Source organism: Pteronotus mesoamericanus, unplaced genomic scaffold (genome assembly GCF_021234165.1).
Source record: "Pteronotus mesoamericanus isolate MK-2021 breed Mesoamerican mustached bat unplaced genomic scaffold, CSHL_Meso_final contig_100, whole genome shotgun sequence".
Lineage (NCBI taxonomy): Eukaryota > Metazoa > Chordata > Mammalia > Chiroptera > Mormoopidae > Pteronotus > Pteronotus mesoamericanus.
Window position 1 is genome coordinate 4,261,378 of NW_026554999.1, and position 22,248 is coordinate 4,283,625.

At 39.3% G+C, this 22,248-nt stretch overlaps 1 protein-coding gene across 11 annotated transcripts in view; it reads left to right on the top strand.

Annotated features, from left to right (window-relative positions):
• MIA2 (MIA SH3 domain ER export factor 2) overlaps positions 1-22,248 on the top strand; it is a 116,046-nt gene that overhangs the window by 36,892 nt on the left and 56,906 nt on the right. For 5 of the 11 annotated variants that reach the window (XR_008530575.1, XM_054590534.1, XM_054590328.1 and 2 more), the window contains exons 7-9: positions 11,640-11,771; positions 14,166-14,187; positions 15,296-15,384. Coding sequence is in view for 10 of the 11 variants with exons in the window: in XM_054590534.1 (XP_054446509.1) it covers positions 11,640-11,771; positions 14,166-14,187; positions 15,296-15,384 (243 nt within the window). In the remaining variant the exon portion in view is untranslated. Of the gene's footprint in view, positions 1-7,567; positions 7,726-8,805; positions 9,063-9,697; positions 9,891-11,639; positions 11,772-14,165; positions 14,188-15,295; positions 15,385-22,248 lie in introns of those variants that run through there. The other 6 variants (XM_054590920.1, XM_054590799.1, XM_054590988.1 and 3 more) reach the window with 4 other exon arrangements.

Below are 22,248 nucleotides of genomic sequence, written 5' to 3' on the forward strand. Positions count from 1 at the left end.
TTTTCTTCCCTTTTCTTTCTCATTCTCCTTCTCTTTCTTAAAGAAAACCCTTTAACATTTCTTATAATACTGGTTTTGTGGTAAAGACCTACTTCAGCTTCCTCTTGCCTGGGAAGCTCTTTATTTCTCCTTCTATTTAAATGATAGCCTTGCTGGGTAAAGTAGTCTTAGTTGTAGGTCCTTGCTTTTCATCACTTTGAATGTTTTATGCCAGTCTCTTACAGCGTGAAATGTTTCTGTTGAAAATTAGCTGACAGTCTTAAGGGAGCTTTCTTATAGGTAACTAAACTGTCTTTCTCTTGCTGCTTATAAATTCTATCTTTATCTTTAATTTTGCCATATTTATTTTGATGTGTCATGGTGTGGGCCTTTTTGGGTACATCTTGTTTGGGACTCTCTGTGCTTCCTGGGCTTGTGTGTCTTTTTCATTTGCCAGATTAAGGAAGTTTTTGGTCATTATTTCTTCAAATAGGTTCTCGATTCTTTGCTCGCTCTCTTCTTCTGGTACACTTAAGATGCAAATATTTTTTCACTTCATGTTGTTTCAAAGGTGCCTTAAACTATCCTTTATAAAAATACTTTACAATTTTTTTTAAATTCTTTTTTCCTTTTGCTGCTCTGATTGGGTGTTTTCTACTACCTTGCCTTCCAAATTGCTGACTTGGTCCTTTGCTTCATCCAACTTACTGCTTATTCTTTCTAGTCTATTCTTTATTTAAGATATTGTATTCCTCATTTCTGCCTGGTTCTTTTGTATGGTTTCTATCTTATTTTTCTTTTTTAATCATTACCTGAGGATGTTTATTAGAGAGCAAAGAAGGGGGAGAGAGGGAGAGACAGAAACATGGATGTGACAGAGAAACATGATTGGTTTCCTCCCCTACACACCCAACCAGGGATTGAACCCACAACTTGGATATGTGCACTGTCTGGGAATTGAACCTGCAATGATTTGGTATATGGGACAGTGCTCCAATTAGCTGAGTCACATGGCCAGGGCTCTATTTCCTTTTTTATGCTTGCTATCTATTTGTTGAAGTTCTCCTGTAATTTCTTAAGCATTCTTATAACCGTATTTTGAAGTCTACATCTGGTAAATTGCTTGCATCCATTTCATTTAGCTCTTTCTTCCTGGAGATTTGTCCTATTCTTTCATATAAGATATGTGTATTTTTCTCCTCATTTTCATTGCCTCTTTGTGTTTGTTTCTATGTATTAGGTAAACATGCTATGACTCCCAGCCTTGGTATAGTGGCTTTATGTCATAGGTGTCCTGTGCGACCCAGTGGCACAGTCTCCTTGATTACATGAACATGGTGCTCTAGGAATGTCCCTTGTGTGGGTTATTTGGGCCCTCCTCTTGTAATTGAGTCTTGATTGTCATTGGCCCTTTCATGTGTAGGGTCCACCCTCAGGCTGCTGACTGTGAGGGTCAACCCTGACCACAGTGTACAAGGTGCTGTGCTGGTGACCACATGAAGCAGCATTTGCCTTAGCAGGTTCTGGTGCCTGCTGAGATCTATCTCCCTTTGGATATGCTGCTTGTGAATATAATTGGGTCCTGCTCTGATGTTATCTGAAGCTCAGCACTGGGTGTGTTGGTTCTGTGGTCTCTGTCAGTCACTGACTGAGACTGGCCTTGCAACTTGTTTGGAGCTAGAAAGTGATCCATAGTTTGTGGATGCCTCTGCTGGGCCTGGGTGTGCATGGGAAGGACCAAGCTGTGCATCAAGGCTGGATTTTAGCACCAGACCCCGGGTCAGGTCAGCAAAAGTCCCAAGGCACCCCAAGATCCACCTCCACCTGACTCTACCTGTTGGCTGCCTGGTAGGCTCAGTCACTGTAAGGGCCTCTGGTGGTTCTTGAGTTACATGAGGGAGGTTCTCAGTGAGTCACAAGGTAGGAGCAAATGGTGTTCATCAGATTGATGCAGGTTCAGACTCAGTGCTGATGCTGGATCTGAGACCACTCAGTAAATGTTCCAGGGCATACCAAATCTAGCTGCCCCCTGCCAGGTGATCACAGATCTTTGTGGTGGGGTTGGGTCTGAAGGAGGCATCAGAGTGAGGCCAGCAGAATTTATCAGGCACAAACAGAACAAGAATTGGCCACATGAAGCGAGGGCCCTACACTGCTCAGGTGTGCATGGGAAAAATGGCCACTGTCATAGAGTTATGCAACTTAGTCTTTCCAAGAATCTGCCAGGAGCTCAGATCAACAGCCAATGGGAGTTAGGAGGGAGGGTTAGTGTGTCGCCCATATGTGGAGGTGCCAGTCAGGCTTGGGGGAAGGTGTGGGGAGTAGTCTCATCCTGAGCCATGCCACTCAGTCTTTCTCAAATTGAGTCTTGGCAGGGCAGCTCAGTTGGTTGGAGCATCCTCTAGTGCACCAGGGTTGTGGCTTTGGTTCCTGATTGGTGCACAAGAGTCAGCCACTCACCCTGGCTGGTGTGGCTCAGTTGGTTGGAGTGTTGTCCCGTAAACTGAAAGTTTGTGAGTTTGATTCCCAGTCGGGGCATATGCCTAGGTTGTGGGTTCGGTCCCTGGTTTGGGCGTGTGTGAAGGGTGAATGATGGAAGTTTCATTATCACATCAATGTTTATCTTCCAATCTCTCTTCCTCCCTTTCCGTCCCTCTAAAATCAATGAGCATGTCCTTGGGTGAGGATTAAAAAAAAGTCAACCAATTGATGTTCCTCTCTCTCTCTTTTTCCTTTCCTCTCTCTAAAGCTTGATAAATAAAAATTAAAATAAAAAACAATGTGTCCCAGTGTGATACAGGCATAAACTCAGTGTCAGTTCTGGGTCTGAGACCACTCAGCAAATGTTCCAGTCTAGCCGCAACCTGCTGGGTGCCTGCACACCTTTGTGGTAGGCATGGGGTCTTTTGAAGTTGTCAGGTGAGGCCAGCAGAGTTTATCAGGCCCAAACAGCCCAAGACTTGGCCATTTGAAGGGAGGGCTCTACATTGGTTGGGTATGCCAGGGGAAAATGTCACCTGTCCTAGAGCCACAGAACTGTTCAGATTCTGCCAGGAGCATGATCTCAGCACAGAGGGTCTGCTGGGAGTTGGTAGGATGGGGCCAGTGGATCTCCCACGAGGGGCAGGCACCAGGCAGTTTTACTGAAAAGTGAGGGAATGGCCCCTACCCCAAAGCCACACAACTCAGTTCCTGACACCCCTCGAGTCTGCCCAGACCTTTTCATTCCTGCCCAGGCATCTGACTTCTCAACAGGGTGCAACTTCTGCAGCGTGGGGTGACAGTGAGTCCATAGGTTGGGACTGTTGCTTTTCCTAGGCTGATGCTATATGGACGGGAGTTCTCCACCCAAGAAAGATGGCTTCAGTGGTGTTGGAGAGGACTTAGCTCGGGGATCCTGGTGGCTCTCTTTTTAGCTCTCTCTCCAGAGCCACAGACCTCAGACACTCCTCACCTGACTCTCATCTGCTCTGCCCTCCTTCCACCAGAGCCCAGGTTGAGTGGCTATGAATATTTTGTGCATTGGCCTTTTAAGAGAGTGTCTGTGTTTCCAGCAAACTCCTGTGTCTCCCTGGAGGACAGAATCCCCACTGATTTACAGAAGGCAGATGTTTTGCACATGCTGCTTCCTTGCTCTGGTGTGTTGGGCTGAGATATATCTCTGGAATCATAGCCGCTGCCTGTAAGAGTGGAGCCAGCCTTTTTTTGTCTCTGCCCTCCTTACCAGTCTATGTGTCTTCTGTAAATCCTTGGTTAGGAGACTTCTCTTTAGCTAGTCTTCAGTTGGTTATTCAGGCTGATTTTTCTATATTTTAGTTGCAATTCCAGTCTGGTCCTGGGAGGAGGTAAGTATAACTTCCACTTACTCTGCTGCTATCTTGGGTCCCAAGGATTTCTTTTTAAACTTTCATTAAACTTGTTGACCTTGAGCACTGGATTTTTTTCTTCCCTTTTTTTCCAAGTCAGGGAAAATTATATTAAATGAGTTAACTAAAAAATAATATAAACTAAAAATGAGACTGAAGCAAATTGTTATCTGTATCTGTGTATTCTGCATTTGCAGATTCAACCAACCACTGATCAAAAGTATTTGTAAAAAATGTTGGGCTATTGCAAATACGTACTATGTAGTTAGGCCTATGGTGGTTGGGTCTGTACTGAAGATGTACATACTTTTTTCCTTGTCATTTTCCCTAAACAATACAGTATAACAAGTAATTATATTGCATTTATATTGTATTAGATACTATAACTAATCTAGAGGTGATTTAAAGTATATGGAAGGATGTGAGTAGATATATGCAAATACTATGCCATTTTATATAAAGAACTTGAGCATCTGTAGACTTTGTTATGCTTTGGGGTCCTTGAATTCCTTTCCCACAGATGCTGAGGGAGGGCTCTGTGTGGTGGACTGAGTGTGAATGACAGCTGTGACCTCAAAATGGTGTTCTTTGAGAAACTTAACAAAAGCAACTAATATCTCAAAATTTAATCCAGCCATAATTAAAATTTCAAAATCTGTACACTTTTTCATTTATTATAAATCCTGTCAAATCAGACCTCATTTATTTTAAGTGAGATATTGCCAAAGGACCTAGCTGTAGTACTTAGCACATAACAGGCCTTTTACAAATGTCAGTTATTTTTCTTATTTGCTGTTACCATATAAATAAATAGTTGAGGAAACACTTTTATCTTCTCATTTACATTTTAAGATAAAATTTAACAGTGGTTACTTTCAAGGAGCTCACTCTAGTTGGAGGACACAGGTAAGGAAAACAATAATTATAATACAATGCTGTAATAGCCATAGGATGCTACTGATGTACAGGAAGAGTGGCCAGGTAGACTGATTGGAAATGGTAGGTGGAGATGGTGGGGAGGAGAAGCCTTGAAAGTGCCCCACAGATCACATTTGAGGTAAATTTGTGTGTGTGTGTGTGTAACTTAAAACAATAGCCATGTATTCTCTCACAGTTCTGGAGGCCAGAAGACTGAAATCAAGGTATCATCTGGGTCATGTTCCCTCCAGAGGCTGTAGGGGAGAATCCTTCTTCCTATTTTTGGTAGCTCCAGACATTCTTTCACCTACGGCCACTTGAGTTTAGTCTTTACCTCTACTTTTCACAGAGCCTTTTTTGTGTGTCTCTTTTGAACTAATGCTGTGATTGAAGATGTGTATATATGGGATTTAATCAAGAATATTTTGCAAGTTTTGATAGGAAGTTGAACTCTTATAGATAATGGGGTGCTATTGAAGGATTTTAATCAGGGAGTAAAATGAAAAAGTTCCATTTATAAAGTCTGTTTGCAGTATTGTCAACATTAAGGATCGAATGGGTTAAAAACAGGCAGGAAATTCAGTCAAGAAGTTAACACATTAGTTAAAGAAGTAAATGGTGATGGTCTAAATCAGGGTTTATAAACTCACAAAAATGAATGAAACACAGGGAAAGGTGAGAACTGTAACCAACTGGGCAGTGTGTGCCTTCTCCCAAGCATGTGGCTATTACCTATCTTCCACCTGGTTTTTCCAAATCCCTGATACTTCAAGAAAAGTTGGAAAGGTGGTTGTGTGTGTCTATGTGTGTGTGTGTAAAATCTTCTAATTTTTAATACTGCCAAATATTTAGATTAAAAAAGAAATACCATGTGGGTCAGACAAAACCTTCTGTAGGTTGGGTTTGGCCGTCTGGCCACATTTAAAAATCTTTAGCTTAATATCTGATGGCACTCATTAAAATGATTGGAAGGATAGATAGATCTTTTGTACACAGAAGTCACTGGATTTGAAGATTGATTGAATGTAGCAAGGAGAAGAAAATGGAAAAATGAGGATAACTTACCAGGTTTCTAGTGAGGGTGACCAGGTAGATGGTAGTGCCACTGACTGTGATAAGAGTTTTGCTTGCAGGGGCTTCCTCCATACTTTATCTCTTGGCTAGGTTCCAGAGAATTGACATTACCAGATAAATAAGCCCAGAGAAGTGATTCATTTGCTCTGTATGATTTGGTTATGAAGTTGTTGATTAAAAACTTTATTTAGAAATCTACTCCAGCATAGAAGAACTGACATGTCCCTAATCCTCATCCTCCTCCCTCACAAATTATACCAGTGAAGATACGAAATTAATAAAATAATTTATTAATCAGCACATATGTTCACCCTTCATATAAAGTGTTTATAAAGTCTATGCTAAATATGCTTGTTTCTATAGATTCAGTAAATATAATCAAACACATTTTACTTAAACTTATTTTGGTTGAAATTCTTTACATATGAAAATATTTAAGTTTATGTTAATTATCTTGTGAACTTAGAAAGTCACTAATTCTCTAGGGGAGTCTCAGGTTTAAAACTGTACTATCAGAAGCTAAGACCAAATGACAGGCTCTTTGTCAAAACTAGCTTGCACATTGTTTCGAAATATGAACCAGTTTCCAGCATTTAAAAGGTGAGTTTACACAAGAACCTGGATTTCTGGATTCTCTTGAAAAAGCATAAAAGTGTAATACATAGTCTTCCATTCTCATATGACAACATGAAGCTCAAGCTGAATAGTGCTTGCATTGAATAGATTTGCAGTCTTCATTTCCCTAAATTTACTTCAAGTATTTGACCTCCATAGGGTCTTAAGTTTATAACATATGGACTAAATGTTCTGAGTTCCTGCTAGATCTAGAATTCTAACAATCTTAGTGCATTTAGTAAGCACCCATATTATAGTTTTGAATAGCTGTGGTAAATGGAAAATTTGAGGAATTTAGGTAAAAGGCCTTCCTTTTCTTCTTACCTAAATGTTTCAGGTAATTGTTTCTGTTTACTGGTATTATCAGATATTGTACACAACATACGTCCTTTGAATTGTTTAATTAATAAAAATCAATACTACTTTTTATCTACTTTATTTTATAATTGAGTTCTAACGCTCATATATTCTTAACTACGACTCATTTACATGTGGAATAAACAATGGAAGTTACCTAGCTCTTGTTCAACAAGTAGTTCCTGATTCAAAATGTTCTAAGAGCAACTATTACATCACAGTTCAGAGAAGAAAAATGTTTAATTTTCTTCCAGAGGGCTAGATCTTACAGACTGCGACATTGCCTGTTTAATTAAATGGGAGTAACTATTGTAGAACTTAAAGCTTGGCAACCTGGCCCTTCATAAGGGAAATCAGTGTCTAGGTTGTAGACAAAATTTACTGGCTAGCATGTGTCCAATGTTCTTGGATGTTTTCTAGTAGCTCTCACAAATACTACAGTATTTATTCTTCATTTCCTTTAAAGCAGGCCTATGAGAGACAGCAAAATTCCACGTCTACTTAAGAACTCTGAGTATCTTTTACATGGTGAAAATTACATACTCTATGTGCACAGACTGTAGAATAAATCATGCAATTTAACTTTTATTAGTTACCAAATTCAGGATTTTTCTCTGCAATTGTAGCTTTGAAGAGAGTGTTAATATGTATGGTATCTAGTATGTATGGTATTTGATCAGGAGTGATGTCCATGAAATTGAATTATGGATTGGTAGTCACAACTCCACCTACAGCACCCCTTTACCATCAAAGTGTCAAAACAGGATCACAGTCAGTGTTGAAACAGAAGAGTGCAGTTGGTATTAAAATCTGAAATCTTTCTCAAGGACATGAGGAGCTTAGCAAAACTTTATGTACATGTTAGGATATTTTAACATGAATTTAAAAAATGGACTTTTTAGATCTAGAGGAAGAGGTAAGTTTCTATATGACTATTAATTATATAGAAATTAGGTTTGAATCTGGCACAGAGTTTGAGTTTTACTGTGTTTTTGCTATGGGCGAGGAAAAGCTTTTAGATTTTTCTTTTTAAAAAGTTTTAATTTATTCTTTTGTCTCTAATATATGTTTTTAATATTTGGAATGGTAATTATTGAAAAATTGGAAAAGGGCACAGACTTAGGGAGAGGCAAAGAGATTAAAAAAAATGTTTTAGGTTGTAAGTAAGTTCTGAAAGCTGAAGATGATTCAGGAGTACCTTGAAAAAGTTCAGACTTATTAAATAAGTTTTTATCGAGTAATACAATGTTCTAATAGAGGTATACATTGTTCTAAGGTTCTTTGAAACTTTAAAGATAAAGTTTGGGTTATGCTTCTGTTCTGACTTTAATAAGCTATTCACGTAATTTTAACACTCACTGTCCAACCTCTATGAAGGTTGTGTAATAACTTAAATATGGAGCATTATTAAGTAATTTCTGCCACTCTCTGATAAAGATAGTTCCTGAAACTCAGGCTGTGGTGGCAAACAAGAGATATCACTTTTGAGTTCTAAAAAATTAGGCCTCATTTTAGTACTGAAAACCAAGGTAGGGAGGCAGGGATTTTAGTGTGAACTTGGGCCACTTGTTGATTCTTTTTGGCACAATAGTTCTGTTGCTGCCAGAGTTTACATTAGGGAAATTTCCTGTGGACTTTAGATTTTAACTATTGAGTTCCCTTGGGTGATTTGTTTAAGGAAGAATTATCTGTCCTTCTTTGAGTTGCTTCATTGAGGACTTGAGTTGGAAGGCTGAATTTGGTGAGATTATGCTGGCAAGGGAGTTTTACAGATGGTTTATTCTTTACACCTATGTCAGTTAAAACCGTCTCCCACGAACAAATTCAGCCTCTTTATTCAACAGACCTAAAAATAGGGTCCTAAATTTAGAGGGCAAGGTGATACTTTTAGCTTCCCTTCCCAGGAGAACAGTCCCAGTCTAGGCAAGGTCCACACGGGTTTGATGATTTAGCATTTGGGTAAGTAGAGGCTCAAGCAGTTTAGGACAGTTCTTACTAGCAAGTGCCCCGGTAACTCTGATAAAAGTGAGGAACCCTTACGAACCCTTCGCTGTGCAGAGGAGACCCGATCGATGTTCTCTTGCGTGGGGGAGGTTAAACTTTGTGCAGACAACAGGTGACCGGAGATGCCTTCCTGTCCAAAGTCGAAAGTCCGGAAATAGTTGGCAGAACACAGGCGCGGGCCCTGCAGGTCATTTTCTAACTGGAATGAAGGTGGAGACCAGTTTTCCTAAACCCGCTGGGTCCCCTGGGGTACGAAGCAGTCAGGGCTTCTATGGGATCCAGATAGAGGGCTCTTGCGGTGCTGAGAGAGAAAAACGATGCGGATAGGGGCTGGGTCCGGTTTCGGCCGCAGGGCCAAGGGGGCGCGCCACGCTCTACCAGTGGGGCTGTGCTGAGGGGCCTCCCCCGGAAGCCTCACTACCTCTTGAGGTCACCCGCTGGAGGGTGGGGGTGGGCCAAAGCCCTTGGTGTCTGAGCTGAGCAGCGCACATCACAGTGCAGAGCTCAAGGCCGAATCGTATTTTCTCAATCCCGAGGCCCTGGAATTCCAAAGGTGGGTGGTTTCGCCAGGTAGACCGCCTGCCACTTTAAGAGTTAGTGGCCAGGACACGTCTACGAACCCCGCGCAAGGAAGGAGGGGAAATTTACCGGGTCCCTAACCCCGCCTCCCTGCCTCCCTACCTTGGTTTGGCCGAAACCAAACGGAGGGGTGGGGTGGTGAGTAGAGGGCAAGTCGCCGTCTCTGGCAGGACGTGCTTGGACTTTCTCATCACCTGGACCCAAAGCGTAACATAGGGGCCGAGGCTTCCTATTGGACAGCCTGGACACCTGAGGCCCGTGGTGCCGTTCCTCCTCCGTGACCTCCTCTCCCCCCCACAGCCGGCTCCGCAGTGGTGTGGTCCGGTTGTCGGTGCGGGTTTGGGTTCTGGACTGAACGCAGCGTGTTGTTTGCCGCTGATTGTTGCTCAGTCAGGCCCAGGCTGTGGTGGCTGTATCCAAGGCAGCCCTGGCGCCATGGAGGAGCCCAGGACTGCCCCTCGGCCGTACTTGGGGCTGGTCCTGGAAAAGCTACGCTGGGTAAGGCCAGGCGCGATCAGGCCCGGGGTCACGGAAGCCACGGAGGGGAGGAAGCAGCAGACTTTGGCTTTTGGGTCTGAGCGGCAGTGGTGGGAGGTCCCAAAGCCAGTCTTCATCTGCCACCGGACAGGCTTGTGTCCGAGGCTGTAGCCAGGTTCGTGGGATGCTTGGGCCATTTTTTTGTGTGTGGTGGAAGGGGACCTGGAGATCAGGAAAGTGAAGAGAGCGTTTGCTTAGTGGGACTTTACAAAGGTGTGTTAAATGTTTCCCGATTCCTAAAACTATCCTTTCCCTCATTTAATTTATTTTGAACAGGGGTCAGTGACACGTAGTTCCCCCGACTGTAAGAAACTTAAGGACTGCTCCTCTGAGTTGAGTTCCTTTTAGTGATGTAACTTCTTGTACTGAAAGGATAACTAAGCCTGGACGGGGAGTAGGGATGCTAAATCTACATTTTCTTTTAAGATGTTCTTTTGAGATTCTTTACCATAAGTGAGATTGTCCTTCCCCTCTTTCTGTTGTCTTGTTTATGTAAAAGGTCATGTTAATGTGAATCTGGAGATATTAAACTCCAGGTGTTTAAAATTATTAGGTTCAGTTTATAATTATGTTGCAGGGATTTTTCTGAGTGTTTATAGGTGTTTTTGTTGACATGTTTAGGGGTATTTACGTGGTTGTGTTTAAAAAAAATTATCTGCACTAAAAATTTAAAAAGCTCTTTTTAAATATTGGGGCAGTTGCCATTATTTGTAAATTAAAAAGTATAGTTGCTATGGTATTCGTATATACTCGTATAAGACAGTTCTATCAGGATTCTAATGGACTATGACATAATTTGGGCCACTGGTATCATGCAGCTGGTTAAGAGAGGCAAGACAAAAAGAAATAATATAAAGTAGAAACTGATGAAGTGCTTACTGAAACACAGAGAAAGTGGTAGGGAAATTGATGAGTGAGAGAGATTACATTTTCTGGAGTCTCTAGGAAGGCTTTTCCAGGCTGAGGGGATAGTTTAAACACAGGAGGCATGAACCAGCATGGTGTGTGCAGTGAACTGGGAGTATTACTGGAAGTGTCAAGCTGGGCTCAGGGAGTGATGTGCAATGATGCTTGCTGGAGACATAAACAGGTTCCAGGTAATAGTGTATGTGCAGGAGAGCCATTGAACTTTTGCTTAACACTTTAGGTGCAGCATAATTCTGTATCACGTAGCTGAAGCATGACTGAAACATTTACGTAAACCTTTACTAAAGTATATACAAAGAAAGAAAGAAAAACAAACAAACCACAGAGAATAAGATAGAGATAATTCACCCTATACAACATACCTTCCTCTTGGCTCCTAGGCAGTGTCTCATTTTAGGACCTGCCATGTTTTTATGTGCTAGGCACCGTATTAGCACCCATCTCTACATTTAGCAAAGTCTGTGTCCCAGGACAGAATGACTGATATAGAAATAAGCGTTTCAAGATCAAATAGTGGTTTCCTTTGACAGGCCCTCTTCCTTGATCTGTATGATTGGCTTTGGGAAAGACCACCTTCCTTTCTACATCGAGGGTGATAGACCATAACCATTTGCAGGAAGTTTCCTGTTTCAGTTGACACAGACTAGCAGATTGTCCTTCTCTGCAGTGATTCCTCCAAGATGTCCAAGTAGATTTGTCCAGTAAAGTGGTATTATTAAACTCAAAGTTGGAGTCACAGATTTTGTGAGTATCATAGTGATAGCTAAGTTTCTTCTTTTAAAGGTTGTGGCAGCACTGCCTGAAGATATCGGAAAAAGTTCTAATTCCTATGGTTTTCCATGGGAATTGCTGATATGTGCAGCTATTGTTGGATTTTTTGCTGTTTTCTTGTTTTTGTTGAGAAGTTTTCGATCGGTAAGTAACCGGTGCTGTAGAGTAAGAGAATGTTCATTTGTCTTCATTTTGTCTTCAGATTGAACAAGTAATATGAGAAACATTTTTTTATTTTAAGATAACAAATTAGACTCTAGTTATGTGAGCTACTCATGTTAATGTGTAGCTACTAGAAACTGAATATGTATTTAGAGGAATTTTTGAAGTGTAAAAATTTTAAAGAATTTCTTTGTAGAACTAATACTAAAGCCTTACCTTTATTATTTATTTATGGTCTGTGTTTGTTTTAAATAGTATACTAGACATCTGTGAATATATGACTCAACTGGGAAACAAAAACATTGACTATCACTTATATTAGGTGATCCTCCCTCATTTTATTCCCCCATCTCTCTGTACTAGAGGTAACCCCGACCTGGATCCTGTGTTGATTATTCCCATGCCTTAACTTTTTTTTGGCCCTATCTACATACATTTCTCACAAGTGTAGCATGTGATTTTACTTGGTATCATGCTGTATGTCATGTTTTGGAACTTTTTTCTTCCATCCTGTATTGCTAAGAGTCATCCATATTTTTGGATGAAGCTTTAATTTTTTTCCATTTTGATTGTTCTAATATTTACATTGTAAGAATAGACTAAAGTTTATAGATTTTATGGTCTTGGATATTTGGGTTTTCAGGTTTTTTTCTATTACTATTAGTGCTGCTGTGTGTATTACTTTTTTTAATTAAAAGTATTTTCAATTATAGTTTACATTCAGTATTATTTTTTATTAATTTCAGGTAAACAGCATATACTTTACAAAGTGTTCCTCTTGATTTTTCTAGTACCCATCTGATATATATATTCTTATACATATCTCCTGTTGTATATTTTAGAGTTTCTCTTAAGAATATATTTAGGTTTGAGATTACTGGGTTATAGAGTACATAGAGTTAATGCCAAATTGTTTTCCAAATTGTACCAGTTTACACCCTTACCAACAATATATGACAGGTCTAGAGATCTGTATGATTTTTGTCCTTTCCAACACTTGTTCTTTTGTCACTTGAATGGGTATAAAATTGTATCTTACCATGGTCTTGATTTGAATTCCTTGATCACTAATGAGATTGAAATCTCTTACTGAATTTACCAGCCATATGTATTTGTTATTTTGGGAAATAATTGTTTATGCTTTTTGCCCTTGTTTTCATTAAGTTGTTTGCTGTTTTTTATTTGTAGGAGTTCTTTATATGTTTTCGATGCTATTGTTGTTGCTTACATGTATGGCAAATGTCCCAGTATGAAACATCTTTTCATTTTATTTAAGATATTTTCTAGTAAGCACATATTCTTAATTGTAAAATTTTACTTTTATCATGCAAGTCCTTGATTCATCTTGATTCCAGTTTTTTGTCTGATATGGGATAGGGATTCAGTGTAATTTTTCCTCCCCAAGATACACCATTTTTTTTCCAGCTTCACGTATTGAATAGTCCCTCCTTTCCCTACTCCTCTGCTATGCCATATATTAGAATTCCACATAGATATACATCTTTTTTTCACTCTAATTCTATTCTTTTAATATGAGATCTTTTATTGTTTTTTAATGTGGGAAATTTCTTCTATGTTTTACATTTTTACTTTTCTTTTTTTGGGACGACAGTGTTTTAGATATTAGCCCTTATACTTAAGGGTTCTATATCTTTTAACTTAAAATTTTTTTTTGTAGTTTCCTGTTCCCTTTTAGAGTAGTTCCTCATTCTGATCAGTTCATTAATTTATCCCTCATATATACCCGTTCTACTGTAACTTAGCTTTCAAATTTTGTCTCTTTTAATTTTATCCCTGGAATCTTCTGTGGATGAATTCAGTCCCCATTGTTTTTTATACTTGCTTATATTTCCTCAACCCTAAATCTCATCTCTCTATAAATGGGGATTTTTCCTTCATTATTTGAGGGAGAGATTAAGGAATAAAAAGGTTGTGTTTATTGTTTCTTTATATCAGCTTCAATCCATGACCTAGTGGTAACATTTCTCAAATTGTGTTATTTTGTATGTTAGCACCCGGGGAGATAATAATAGGGGCTTCTTGAAATAGTTTGCTTTAGGGTCAAATCTGTTTGAGGAACAATGGTCTAAATGAAATTAAACAGGTATTTTTAAGATACAGTTATTTGAAAGCCTTTAATATGCTAATATACAATGTGAACTTTTAATAGATGTTAATATGTGGCATTTTTCTCATTGTATACATCATTGACTTGGATATCATTTTTGTGAAGTTGCCTTTCTTTTGGCTAACTTAAATTCATACTAAGGCAATAAGAAAAGTGTTATTTTTAAGTTTGCAGTAGAAATTAAATAAATCTGTATTTACTTGAATGTGTATTTGTTTTAATGTAATTTTGTTTAAAATTTGTTTCAGATTAGAAGTCGGCTTTATGTGGGTAAGCTCGTTTTTCTACTTTAGAACTCACCATGTTTATAATTTTAAAACAAAAAAATTTACACATGATATTATTAACTTTTCAAAAATTTATTTGGGCCCTGGCTGGTGTGGCTCAGTGGAATAAGTGATGGCCTGCGAACTGAAAGGTCACTGGTTCAGTTGCTGGTCAGGGCATATGGCTGGGTTGCGGGCCAGGTCCCTGGTTGGAAGCATGAGAGAGGCAACCAGTTGATGTTCCTCTCACATATCCATGTTTCTCTCCCTCTCTTTTCCCCTTCCTTCCTTTCTCTCTAAAAATAGATAAATAAAATCTTTAAAAAAATTTATGGGGAAAACATTGGCTAGTGATATTATATAATTTTTAGGTATACAAGATTATAATCCCACATGTGTGTTCTCTATTGAGGTCTACCACCTGAAATCTAGTTTCCTTCCATCACCATATATTTGACCCTTCACCCACTTTGCCCTCTCCCCACCCACTTTCCCCACTCATAACCACCATTCTGTTGTCTGTATCTGAGGTTTTTTTTTTGTTTGTTACTTTTTAAAAACATTACACATATGAGTGAAACCATATGGCTTTTGTCCTTTTCCATCTGATTTATTTCACTTAGCATAATACTTTAAGATTTATCCCTGTCACCAATGACAATATTTCATCTTTTTTTTTTTAATCCTCACCTGAGGATATGTTTATTGATTTTAGAGAGAGAAGAAGTGGGGTGGTAGGGGGCAGAGAGAGAGAAAGAGACTAAGAGAAAGAGAAACAAACATCAGTTGGTTTGCCTGCCATATATTCCTTGACCAGGGATTGAATCAGCAACCCAGGTATGTGCCCTGACTGGAAATCAAACCTGCAGCCTTTTGGAGTACAGGACGATGCTCCAACTGGGCCACTGGCCAGGGCAATATTTCATCTTTTTTATTGCTAAGCAGTATTCTATTATATATATTTTATGCTATGTAAGGACACATCACATATTCTTTAACCAGTCATGTGTCAGTGGACACTTAGGTTGGCTATTGTAAATAATATTGCACTAAATATTGGGGTACATGTATTTTTACGAATAAATGTTTTCATATTTTAACTTTTTGTTTAGAAAGAGAGAAAAAGCTTGCTGTAGAACTTTCTACACTAATTGAAGAAAAATGTAAACTACTTGAAAAATTCAGCCTTGTAGAAAAAGAGGTAAGACATTTTTGAAAATACTAACATTCATGTTAGAGTCAGAGAACTTTCTATTAATACTTCTCAATTCAGGTACTTCTATCTATGTAAGTTTAAGATTATTAATGTTTTGTTTGCAAAGTGTAGAGTTCAGCTGCTCTTCATATTTCTAGGTTTCAATTTGTCTTTTCCTAACTAATGAGTTTAAGCACCTTTTAATGTTTTTTGGCCATTAGGATATCATTTTTTTGAAGTTGCCTTTCTTTTATTCTTTTGTTTCTTTAAACTATTTTTAATGGTTTACCTTTATTTATTTATTTTGATATGTGGGATTTTTTTCCCTATATTTTGGTTATGATTCCATTGCCAGATATATGTATTGCAAATATCTTCTTCCATTCTTTGTTTGCCTTTTTATTTCAAATGGTCTTGGTAAACAGAAGTTTTTAATTTTAACATAGTCAAATTTGTGAATCTTTTCCTTATGACTTCTTTTTGTTTTCTACTTAAGAAATTTTTGTCTACTCAAGGATATGAAGATGTTCTTCCATGTTATCTTTTAGAAACTTTATTGTTTTACTTTTCTTATTTAGTCTTTATGTTTGTTTGCTAGTTCTATCATAACATACCGTAGACTGGGTGGCTTACACAACGGGAATTAATTTTCTTCACAGTTTTGGAGGCTAAAAGTCCAGGACCGAGGTGTTGGCAGGTTTGGTTTCATTTGAGGCCTCTCTCTTCGGCTTGCAGATGGCAGCCTTCTCCCTGTGTGCTCAAAGGGCCTTTCCTCTGTGCTGGTGCCTGTTCTGGTATTTCTCCATGTGTCCAACGACACTTTTCTTATAAGGACCTGAGTCAGATTAGATTAGAGCCCACCCTAAAGGCCCCATTATTACTTAGTCACATGTTTAAAGGGCCAATCTCCAAATACTGTCAAATTCATACTGGGGATTGGGGCTTCAGCATATGAATTTGGGGGTAGAGAGAACAATTCGGCCCACATTTAATCAGTCCTTAATATATCTGGAATTACATTTGTGATGGTGTGATTTGGAGGTCAAGATTTAATGTTTTTCATATGGATATTGAGTTAACCAGTATTATTTATTCAAAAGACCATCTTTTCCTTTTCTTAAAAGTGTATTTTATTATGTTATTACAGTTGTCCTAATTTTTCCTCCATTGTCCCCCTCTGCCCCGTACCCCCCTTCCTTTCAGCAGTCCCCCTCTTAGTTCTTGTCTATGGGTTGCGTATATAAGTCCTTTGGCTTCTCCATTTCCTATACTGTTCTTAACATCCTTGTTTATTTTGTACGTACCAATTACGCTTTTGAATCTCTGCACCTTTCCCCCCATTCTCCCCTTTCTCCCTCCCCCGTGATAACTGTCCAAATGATCTCCCTATCTATGATTCTGTTCCTGTTCTGGTTGTTTGCTTAGGTTTTTTTTGTTTTTTGTTTTTTTTTTAGATTCAGTTGATGGTTGTGAATTTGTTGCCATTTTAATGTTCATGGTTATGATCTTTTTCTTAAATAAGTCCCTTTAATATGTCATGTAATAATGGCTTGGTGTTGATGAACTCCTTTAGTTTTACCTTGTCTGGGAAGCACTTTATCTGCCCTTCCATTCTAAATGATAGCTCTGCTGGAAAGAGTAATCTTGGATATAGGTCCTTTTCATCACTTGAATACTTCTTGCCAGTCCTTTCTTGCCTGAAAAGTTTCTTTTGAGAAATCAGCTAACAGTCTTATGGGAACTCCTTGGTGGGTAACTCTCTGCCTTTCTCTTGCTGCTTTTAAGGTTCCTTATTTTTAACATTTGGCATTTTAATTATGATGTGTTTTGGTGTGGTCCTCTTTGGGTCCAACTTGTTTGGGACTCTCTATGCTTCCTGGACTTGCATGTCTATTTTCTTCACCAAATTAAGGGAGTTTTCTTTCATTATTTGTTCAAACAAGTTTTCAATTTCTTGCTCTTCCTCTTCTTCTGACATCCCTATGATTTGGATGTTGGCACATTTGAAGATGTCCCAGAGACCTTTTTATACTATCCTCGTTTTTTTGGATTCTTGTTTCTTCATTCTGTTCTGGTTGAATGTTTATTTCTTCCTTATATTCCAAATCATTGATTTTAATCCCAGCTTCTTTCCCTTCACTGTTGGTTCCCTGTAGATTTTTCTTTATTTCACTTAGTGTAACCTCCATTTCTTCCTTTATGTTGTTGCTGTACTTGGTGATTTCTTTGAGCATCCTCACTGCCATTGTTTTGAACTCTGCATCTGGGAGGTTGGCTATCCCCATTTCTTTTAGTTCTTTTTCTGTTCTCTCATTTGGGTCAAAATTCTTTGTCTCCTTAATTTGGCAGCCTCCCTGTGTTTGTTTCTGTGTTTTAGGTAGAGCTGCTTTGACACCCTGTAAAAGGCACCTGTAAATTGTCTGGGGAAGAGCCTTAAGTAATGACCAGGATGGGGCAACCCACTTCCCTGCCTTGTGGCTTTGTGTGTGGGGAGGCTGAAAGAGGGGACTGTGCCGCTGCCTGGGTTCTGGGGGTTTGCCTGAACCCCTTTTCCAGTCACTTCACCCACTCCCCATATATGACTGGAACACTTCCAGCTATTGCCCTGGTGTTGAATCCCAGAGTGGGTGGGTTTGCGTACAGTTTAAGACTGTGTGGGCACTTAAGTGGAATTTCCTGAAAATCCAGCAGTTTTTTAACAAATTTTTAAACAAATATTTTATGTATATGTATTTTTTTAAGATTTTATTTATATATTTTCAGAGAGGGGAGAAGGGAGGGAGAAAGAGAGGGAGAGAAACATCGATGTGCAAGAGAAACATCAATCACTTGCCTCTCGCATGCCCCCAACTGGCCAGGGGCTTAGCCTGCAACCCAGGCATGTGCCCTGACTGGGAATTGAACCGGTGACCCTTTGGTTCACAGGCCAGTGCTCAGTCCACTGAGACTCACCAGCCAGGGCTTATGTATTTATTTTTAACTTTATTTTTAGAGAGGGGAAGGGAGAGAGAAAGAGAGGATGAGAAACATCAATGTGTGGTTGCCTCTCATGCGCCTCCTACTGGGGGCCTGGCCTGCAGCCCAAGCATGTGCCATAGACTGGGAATCAAACCTGTGACCCTTTTGTTTGCAGGCCAGCATTCAATCCACTGAGCCACACCAGCCAGGGCTCAAACAGTGTTATTACTACCAAAAGAAACACTGTCCCCTTAGCTACCACCCTTCATCCAGCCTCTCCCATTCCCAAATCCAAGACAATCTACTTTTTATTTCTATAAATTTGTCTATTCTGGATTACATTTCACATGAATGGAATCATTTAACTTGTACTTGTCCTTTTTGACGGGCTTAAAAAAATTTAGCAGAATGTTTTCAGGGTTCATCTATGTTTATAGGTTTGTCTGTTCTGGACATTTCATGTAAATGGGATCATAATATGTGGTCCTTTGTGCCTTGTTTTATTTAACTTACATAATGTTTTGAAGGTCGATCTGTGTTGTAGTATATCAAGATTTAATTTTTTTTTGCTAAATAATATTTTGTATCACAATTTATATTTCCATTTGTCAGCTGATGGACATTTGGGTTATTCTCCTCTATAGCTATTATAAATGATGCTGCTATGGACATTAATGTGAAAGTTTTTGTGTGGATATATATTTTTAGTTTTTTTAAGTATATTTTATTGATTATGTTATTGCCCTTGTCCCATTTTTTTCTCTTCTTTTTTCCCCTCTATCCTGCACAACCCCTCCCACCAGCATTCCACCTCCTTAGTTCATGTCCATGGGACGTATGTATAAGTTCTTTCGCTTCTGCATTTCCTATACTATTCTTAACGTCCCTTCCTGTGTATTTTGTATCTACCATTTATGCTTCTTATTCCTTGTACTTTTTCCCCCATTCTCGCTCTCCCCCTCACCACTGATAACACTCCATGTGATCTCCATTTCTGTGATTCTGTTCCTGTTCTAGCTGTTTGCTTAGTGTGTTTGCTTGTTTGTTTTTTTCAGGTTCAGTTGTTGATAGTTGTGAGTTTGTTTTCATTTTATTGCTCATGGTTTTGATCTTCTTTTTCTTAGATAAGTCCTGTTAACACTTCATATAAAAAGGGCTTGGTGATGATGAACTCCTTTCACTTGATGTTATCGGGAAGCACTTTATCTGCCCTCCCATTCTAAATGATAGCTTTACTAGATAGAGTAATCTTGGATGTAGGTCCTTGCCTTTCATGACTTTTAAGTACTTCTTTCCAGCACCTTCTTTCCTGTAAGGTTTCTTTTGAGAAATCAGCTGATAGTCCTATGGGAACTCCTGTGTAGGTAACTGTCTCCTTTTCTCTTGCTGCTTTTAAGATTCTCTCCTTATCTTTAACCTTGCTTGGGTAATGTAATTATGATGTGCCTTTGTGTGTGCTTCCTTGAGTCCAAATTCTTTGGGCCTCTCTGAGCTTCCTGGATTCCTGGAAGTCTGTTTCTTTCGTCAGATTGGGAAAGTTCTCCATTATTTGTTCAAATAAATTTTCAATTTCTTGCTCTTCCTCTTCTTCTGGCACCCCTATGATTTGGATGTTGGAACATTTATAGTTGTTCCAGAGGTTCCTAAGCCTTTCCTCATTTTATTGAATTCTTGTTTCTTCATTCTGTTCTGGTTGAATGTTTATTTGTTCTGCTCCAAATTGTTGATTCCTTCCCTTCACTGTTGGTTCCCTGTTTGTTTTTCTTTATTTTACTTTGCATAGCCTTCACTTTTTCCTCTATTTTGTGGCCATACTTGACCATTTCTGTGAGCATGCTGATTACCAGTGTTTTGAACCCTACATCTGATAGGTTGGCTATCTCTTTATTGCTTATTTGTATTTTTTCTGGAGTTTTGGTCTGTTTTTAATTTGGGCCATATTTCTTTGTTGGGGCGCTCCTGTTTTGTTGTAAGGAGTAGAGCCTTAGGTATTTACCAGGGTGGGGCAGCCCACATTGCTGCATTGTGGTGCTGTATGTGGGGGAGGGGTCAGAGAAGGAATAGTGCTCCTTGTTCAGCCCTCGCTGTCTTTCAGTTACTTCCTTTGCTACCCACAAGCAAATTGGGCCCTTGTGATGCTGATTCCCGGGAGGGTGGGTTTGTGTATGTTCTAGGATCCTGTGGGTCTCTCCAACGAGCTCTCTTGTGAGGCTGGGAGTTTCTCTCACCGCCATTCCCCTTACAGGTTTTTACAGCCAGAGGTTTTGAGGCTTTCTTTTTCCCCTTGCTGGAACCCTAGGCTGCGCAGTCTGTCTCACTCCCCTGTTGTTCCTCCCAGTTTATCCGTATGCAGATGTGGGACTGACCAGTCCACCAACTGCAGCCTCACCTTCCCGGTCCTCTAGCCACCATCTGGCCATGTGTCCTATCTGCTCTGGCTGCCCGTCTCCACCCCTCGTACCAGTCGGGGTGAATATTTCTTCTTCAACTCCTTGGCTGTTGGACTTCCATACAGTTTGGTTTTCTGGCAGTTCTGGTGGTTTTTTGTTTTTAAATTTGTTGTTATCTTTCTTTTGGTTGTGCAAAGAGACAAAAGCGTATTTACCTATGCCTCTGTCTTGGCTGGAAGTCTATTTCAGTTCTTTTAGGTATATATGATACGTAGAAGTGGATTTGCTATATCTATATTTAAGTTTTGAAAGAACTATGAGATTGTTGTCCACAGTGACTATGCCAAATTACATTCCCACCAGCAGTTTGTGAGTGCTCCAGTTTCTTCACATCCTTTCCTACACTTGTTAATGTGTCTTTTCGATTATAGCCAGTGTGTGACTAAAAATTATTTGTTCTCCGGGAGTCTGTGTCTGTTGCTCACTTTTTCCCTTGTCTCTCAGTCAATCTTATTTTGTTGAATACCAAGGTATTTTATGTTGAGTATCAGTGATAGCATAACAAATGTTATATAGATAATTTTGAAGAGGGAAATACTATCTTTCTCCAATGAGGATTTACTATTGCTTCTCATAGGCAGGTGGGCTAGGGATATATGAAATCTTAGATTATTGTAATCACAGACTAAGATGTTTGGAAACTTAGCCTGAGTTCAAAACAAACTTTCTGTTTTTAGACTTGTTTATAAGGTAGCCTATATGGGTTGGTATTAGTTTCCTCTTGTTGCTGTAACAAAGTTCCACAAAGTTAGTGGCATAAGGCAGCTTAAATTTATTCAACTATAGTTCTGGAGTTCAGAAATCTAAAATCAGTCTTATACAGCTAAACATAAGGTATTAGCAAGTCTGTGTCCTTATTGAGGTTCCAGGATAGAATCTGTTTCTTGCCTCTTCCACCTTCTGGGGGCTATGCGCATTTCTTGGCTCATAGTTCCACCACTCCATTCTCTGCTTCTGTGTTCAGATTATATTCTCTCCTAACTTTGATCCTCTTGTCTTCCTTTTATAAGGCGTTTTGGGATTAATATAATCCCAATATGTAATATAATCCCATGTATTTACTCCATCTCAAAATCCTTAACCAAAATCCTCAAAATCCAAAAGAGGGTACTCTAAAGAGCCTCATGGCTCTTACTACTCGTTAGGTCCTGAACTCCAAATTTTGTCTTCTCAGCTCCCATTTCTACTAAAATCACAGCTCAGTGTCTTAGCCTGTTCTCTACGCCCGTGCGTGTGTTTATGTCTGTGCGTGTGTGTGTGTGTGTGTGTGTGTGTGTGTGTGTGGTGCGAGGCAGCAGTATCAAATGCTGGACTTTCTTTTCTGATTGTTTTGTTTCTGTCACACAATTGTTTTTTTTAAAAAGAGTTTTAAAATTTATTTTTAGAGAGAGAGGGAGGGAAGGAGAAAGAGGGAGAGAAACATCAATCGGTTGCCTTTCTTGTGCCCCCAACTGGGAGCCTA